Source organism: Borostomias antarcticus, assembly GCF_949987555.1.
Source record: "Borostomias antarcticus genome assembly, chromosome: 6".
Taxonomy (NCBI): Eukaryota; Metazoa; Chordata; class Actinopteri; order Stomiiformes; family Stomiidae; genus Borostomias; species Borostomias antarcticus.
In genome coordinates this window covers 9503764-9509763 of record NC_140239.1, presented here as the reverse complement: position 1 = coordinate 9509763, position 6000 = coordinate 9503764, and the positions used below count along the sequence as shown (strand labels likewise).

General features: G+C 44.3%; 1 protein-coding gene across 1 annotated transcript in view; it reads right to left on the bottom strand.

The window, feature by feature from the left end:
- The window catches only part of col27a1b (collagen, type XXVII, alpha 1b), a gene marked incomplete at both ends in the record, with an annotated part of 78550 nt that overhangs the window by 22544 nt on the left and 50006 nt on the right, over positions 1 to 6000 (bottom strand). Inside the window, 7 exons of the mRNA XM_084439990.1 lie at positions 149 to 193; positions 371 to 424; positions 1985 to 2029; positions 2165 to 2218; positions 3203 to 3256; positions 4680 to 4733; positions 5126 to 5179. Coding sequence (XP_084296116.1) covers positions 149 to 193; positions 371 to 424; positions 1985 to 2029; positions 2165 to 2218; positions 3203 to 3256; positions 4680 to 4733; positions 5126 to 5179 — 360 coding nt within the window. The remainder of the gene's footprint in view (positions 1 to 148; positions 194 to 370; positions 425 to 1984; positions 2030 to 2164; positions 2219 to 3202; positions 3257 to 4679; positions 4734 to 5125; positions 5180 to 6000) is intronic.

Below are 6000 nucleotides of genomic sequence, written 5' to 3'. Positions count from 1 at the left end.
AGGGACAAAAACAAAATATGCACTCATACACAAGCGCGCGCACACACACACACACACACACACACACACTGAGCAGCCTTCGAGGCACACAGGAACACAGACTCTCTCACACGCAGAGTCAAACAAAGGAAGATTGGAAAGCCTTTACCCTGTCGCCAAGCTTTCCAACGACCCCGGTTATCCCCGTCTCGCCCTGCCGCACAGAAGACCATCAGCATCTCATAAACATGTTCCCAATTTTCATAGAATGCAGATCAGTACTATTACACAGTTATATGATGTGTTGTGGTGAAAAGGAGCAGGGTAGAGTGCTAAAGTAGCGATGACAGTAAAAGACTTTGGGAGATGGTGCATGCTGGTTGGACCTGACCTTCAGTCCATCGGGGCCTGTGGTCCCAGGGAGCCCCTGCCTCCCAGGTCTGCCCTGAACAGAGAGCAGAGATGACCCACGGTACTGTACCTGAACACCACTAGAACAGCGTTCCTGTACCTGCTCAACACTAGAACAGCATATGTATCTGTGCCTAGAATACCGCTAGAACAGCATACCTGTACGTAGAACACCACTAGGACAGTACGCCTGTACCTGCACACTAGAACACTATAACACCCCAGACTGATATTAAAGGGGTGGTAGGTTGCTACTTTATCTGCTCGTGCTCATAGGACAGGAGCTCATAGGACAGGATAGGAGCAGATGAAAACAAGCGCTGCCCAAACACAAACCAATTCTAAAACTGAATTCAGTCATTGAGTCCATGTATTGTGCAGAGCACCCCTCAAAATCATACATAAAACAGATGAACAGAATCCTAGCATTACAAAGAATACCGCAGACCAGACTGATCTGATCAGTGTCTTCTTGATGCCTCAAAATGGATCCTCTGTTTAAATCGGTCTCTGGCATAGCAATTGTTTTTCCTGACAGAAGACAGTCACTTTGTGCTTTTAAAGACTCCAACGATCCACGAGTCCCTCTGCCTCCAGCTGAGATCCAACTGTAGTCTGCTAGACACATGATTTAGACATTATTGGATCAAACGCATTTATTTTCAGCACGGACTCTACAGAACTCCTGTAGCTTTAGTAGACAGCAGCTTGGACTGTGATGGAAGCAGAGGGCTGGCGTGCGGTGATGGGATTATTCCACTGCTATTGTTTAACCTGGGCTGGCTCCAAGGTCACTTCTCATTCTGCCATTGACGGATTCAGATGTGTCTGCAGCAGGTTAAATGATGAAGGAATCCTTAGCTACTGACAATCAGAGGCTTCTCCTGCACAGCTGCTTTAATGGATCTAGAAAACATAAGCCTGTCCAGATGTTTACAATTAGTCATGGACAGGGAATCTGTCAATAGTAGAAACATGACTTAATAAACTCAATAAACATTAAACAATGGAGCAACTGCAATTCCACCCCCTTTGTTAAATAGATTATTCTGTTAATGAAATTATGACATTTCTTGTCAGTGTTTGGCAAAATGGCCACACTCCAAAAGCTCACATCTTAAAACGAATGCATGAAACTGATATTTGGACTATTCCACTGACTATGCTATATATTCCCTGGTTTAAACCATGAGGCATTGTTTTTTATAATCCAGGTCAAAAGTTCCTGACTATGATGTTTTGTTTTGCTATGCCAGAGCACCTTGTGGAGGAGACTACAGCAACCCACTGACCAATCTGGTGCCACAACTGCACATTAAGCAAGTTAGCAGACTGTCAAAATAGCTTCAACAGACACTTCAACACACACTTCAACAGCGCACTATATCAGTGACCACATGTGGCTGCCAAGGTCAACAGTATATCCCTGACCATATCCTAGTGATTCAGCTGAATCTAAACCTGGACAACGGCATATGGGCTCCCCTCATGTCTTCAGTGTGGTGAACCATGGGTTTACAGCTACCCAACATTGTCAGTATTCCTGATTTTCTAATTGGTCGGGAGTAAACGTAGCTATCCAATCAGTACTCACCTCTGGTCCCATGGCTCCAGGTGGCCCCAGTGGCCCCGCATCACCCTGGAAGAGACCAGCACACTAGCTCAGGAAACAAACTCATGTCATTGGCTCATGTGGCTAAAACGCTTCCCTATGATGTATTTTACACACTGAATCAAAAGATCCAGCCTAGATCAGTTCACATGCTCCTCCCACCTCCAGTCCTGGTGTTCCTCTAGGGCCTGGTAAACCTCTCACCCCTGGCTTCCCCTGCGGATGACAAAGGTTGTTCTGGTTTAATAAACAACTTGGCTAGTAGAATTCAGTGCTACTACTGTACATGAACTACTGCTCCAGTATTGAGTTGTGGTTGAGTGTGACTCTAGTGTGTTAATGCGACTCTAGTGTGTTAGTGTGACTCTAGTGTGTTAGTGTGACTCTAGTGTGTTAGTATGACTCTCGTGTGTTAGTGTGTTAGTGTGACTCTAGTGTGTTAGTGTGACTCTAGTGTGTTAGCATGTTAGTGTGACTCTAGTGTGCTACAGTAGTGACTCAAGTGTGTTCATGCATTAGTATGACTCTATTGTGTTAGTGTGACTCCCGTGTGTAAGTATGACTCTTGTGTGTTAGTGTATTAGTGTGACTCAAGTGTGTTACAGTAGTGTGACTCTAGCGTGTTAGTGTGACTCTAGTGTGTTAGTGTGCTAGTATGACTCAAGTGTGTTAGTGTGACTCTAATGTGTTAGTGTGTTAGTATGACTCTAGTGTGCTACAGTAGTGTGACTCTAGTGTGTTAGTGTGTTAGTATGACTCTAGTGTGTTACCGTAGCATGACTCTAGTGAGTTAGTGTGTTAGTATGACTCTAGTGTGTTAGTGTGGCTCTAGTGTGTTACAGTAGTGTGACTCTAGTGTGTTAGTACGACTCTAGTGTGTTAGCATTACTCTAGTGTGTTAGTGTGGCTCTAGTGTGCTACAGTAGTGTGACTCTAGTGAGTTAGTGTGTTAGTATGACTCTAGTGTGTTAGTGTGGCTCTAGTGTGTTACAGTTGTGTCACTCTAGTGTGTTAGTACGACTCTAGTGTGTTAGTGTGTTAGTATGACTCTAGTGTGTTAGTGTGGCTCTAGTGTGTTACAGTAGTGTGACTCTAGTTTGTTAGTACGACTCTAGTGTGTTAGTGTGACTCTAGTGTGTTACAGTAGTGTGACTCTAGTGTGTTAGTACGACTCTAGTGTGTTAGTGACTCTGTACTGACCTTCGGCCCCTCAGGTCCGTTGTGACCCGGTGGACCGATGTCACCTGGGAAACCCTGAGGACAACCAGGAAGTAGACATTTAATCAGGAAGTAGACATTTAATAAGGAAGTAGACATTTAGCTCTAAAACTACAACGATGGGTCTGTCCCAATTCAAGGGTTACATCCTACCTAGGTCGCAGCCTACGTGGTCTACGTAGGTCGCGTCCTTCAGGCCAGTTAGGCCAGATATAAACGTTTTTTGAAATGGGACGGTCTAGCCTATGGAGGATTCCCAACTCGTCATTTTGTTGCCTAGGCAGCCCCAAGCGCGTGCCGGTAGCGCGACCTGTCCTAATGCTGATGGCAGGTTGTTATGGAAACACCATAGCAAATGCCTATCTAAATCGTCTATCTAAACGCGTAATTTGGATAAAGTTTCCACATATTGGGATTCTATGGTGGTACTATCAGGCATGAAATTGTATTAAAACGTAATAATATTAACATCAAAGCGGTTTAAAAACGTTTTAAAATCCGAGCAATGGCGGCTGGTACAGGAATTCAGCCGGACCAAAACGCATTCTGGGAGGGAGGCCGCGAAGGCAGGCCGCGAAGGATCCATCAGTTGTATCCTTCAAATTCGTCAAAAGTAGGCCGCATTTATGGGCTGCATTCGGAGGACTCTTCGTAGGCTGAATTAATTGGGACAGCACTTGTCACCCCGCTGTGACGTAGCAGCCTTCAAATCCGGCCTAGGTAGGATGCAACCCTTGAATTGGGACAGACCGGATGTGACATAACTTCTGATATCAACAGGGCGACACTCATTAGAGATAATCCGATACCAAGCCAGTCAGCCTCCTGTCAGGGTCTGCTGGTATAATGCAAAAGCTGCACATCCTGCACTGAAAAGACAGAAGGACCGATATCTAGCCTGGGTCCAGACCTTCGAATCCGCCCACTCCACCAAAGTGGACTGACTGACAGTTTCTCAGACTAAAAAACAAAAAAAGCGCCTTTGTTGCTTTTGTCGAGTGTTTTCGAGCTGTGCTCAAGAGCCAAAGAGGAGTAATGACTAACAATGGTTTTTCATGAACATTGCAATGGCAATTAAAAGTACCAATTACTTTCAAATCCTAACAGCACTCTGCTTTGAAGGCATTTATTCAAAGGTGAGATTTTTTTTTTTGCCGTTCTCGTTTCGACTTAAAATGATGTTAGATTCAGACAGATATGTTGATCTCTGGTGATTGGTTACGGAAAATCGAATCTCCCTCCCCCATGGAAAGAGTGGAAGCAATTTCAGACTGAAGATATCAACAGAGTGTGACAAGTTGACAATTCTGTCTGATATCACGCTAACAAATATCTCCCTCTCTGTCTGTTGGGTGAGCGTGTCCCGTTTTCCAGGTATGAGGCCACTTCACGGAGTCTACTGTTCATTTTTACAATGCACTGAGAAACATGGTTGACATTTTCTCCCTTTTCTCCTCACCTCAAGGCCAGGGGGCCCGGCTGGACCATCAGGCCCCAGGTCACCGGTCTTACCCTGCAACACACAACACAAGAAACAATATTAAACAATATTACCCTGCAGTCCTACACAACACAAACAATATTACCCTGCAGAAATACACAACACAGAAACAATATTACCCAGCAGAAATACACAACACAGAAACATTATTACCCTGCAGTCCTACACAACACAGAAACATTATTACCCTGCAGTACACAACACAGAAATAATATTACCCTGCAGCAACACAGAACACAGAAACCATATTACCCTGCCACACACAACACAGAAACAATATTACCCTGCCACAAACAACACAGAACAATATTACCCTGCCACACACAACACAGAAACAATGTTGGTGTGACCGTCTCGTTGGGTCAGAAAACACAGATGAACATGATAACACTGACAGAACACACCTGTGAACCTGGTCTCCCTTGGACACCTGGCAGCCCAGGTGAACCCTGGATACCCTGTAGAACACACCACATCATAATATCTATAGGAATCACACACACACACACATGCGTGCGCGCACACATACGCACACACACACACACACACACACACACATGATAACCTCTAAAGGAAACACACACACACATACATGATGACCTCTAGAGAAAATAGACACACACACACACACGATAACATCTAGAGATAACAGACAAACCATAGGCGATTTTACCCTCTGAGAGTAGAGGGGGCAACATTTTGACGTGAGAAAAAAAACAAAACAGTTCTGCCGTCTCGTCCCATCTATTTACAAAGAATACCAGTTGTGAACAGTATGCTTATAAGAAATCCGTATGACAATTCAATATGTACAACGCATCAAACTTCATCTAGACACCACGAGCATGTCAATATGACTTTATGACCGAGCACTAGGCCATACCCAACATCACAACATCAAACTGCAACTGCCTGCTGGTGCTAGCTTCCTCGCTCGATGGTGATGTTGCTAGTGCTAGTGCTAGTGCTAGCTCCGATAGCCTCTGGAGCACTTCTGCATTCGATTGCACCTGCTGCGCTGTCATTTCGAGTGGTAGCTTCTTCATTAGCATTGCCAGATTTTATTTTATTTTATGAAGAAGTGGTAAATTGTTTGTATAGCTCTTTCTGCCATTATGAGCAGGTTGGCTAGTTGTAGCTTGTTGAGCACTGAGCAGTACAGTCAGATCTAATTTTTTTCGACGGACGAGTTGTGCCATTAGTGGATTATGAATATATATATATTTTTAAAGGTAGCCTAGTTTAAGTAATAAATACACTTTTAAAATTAATGATGATC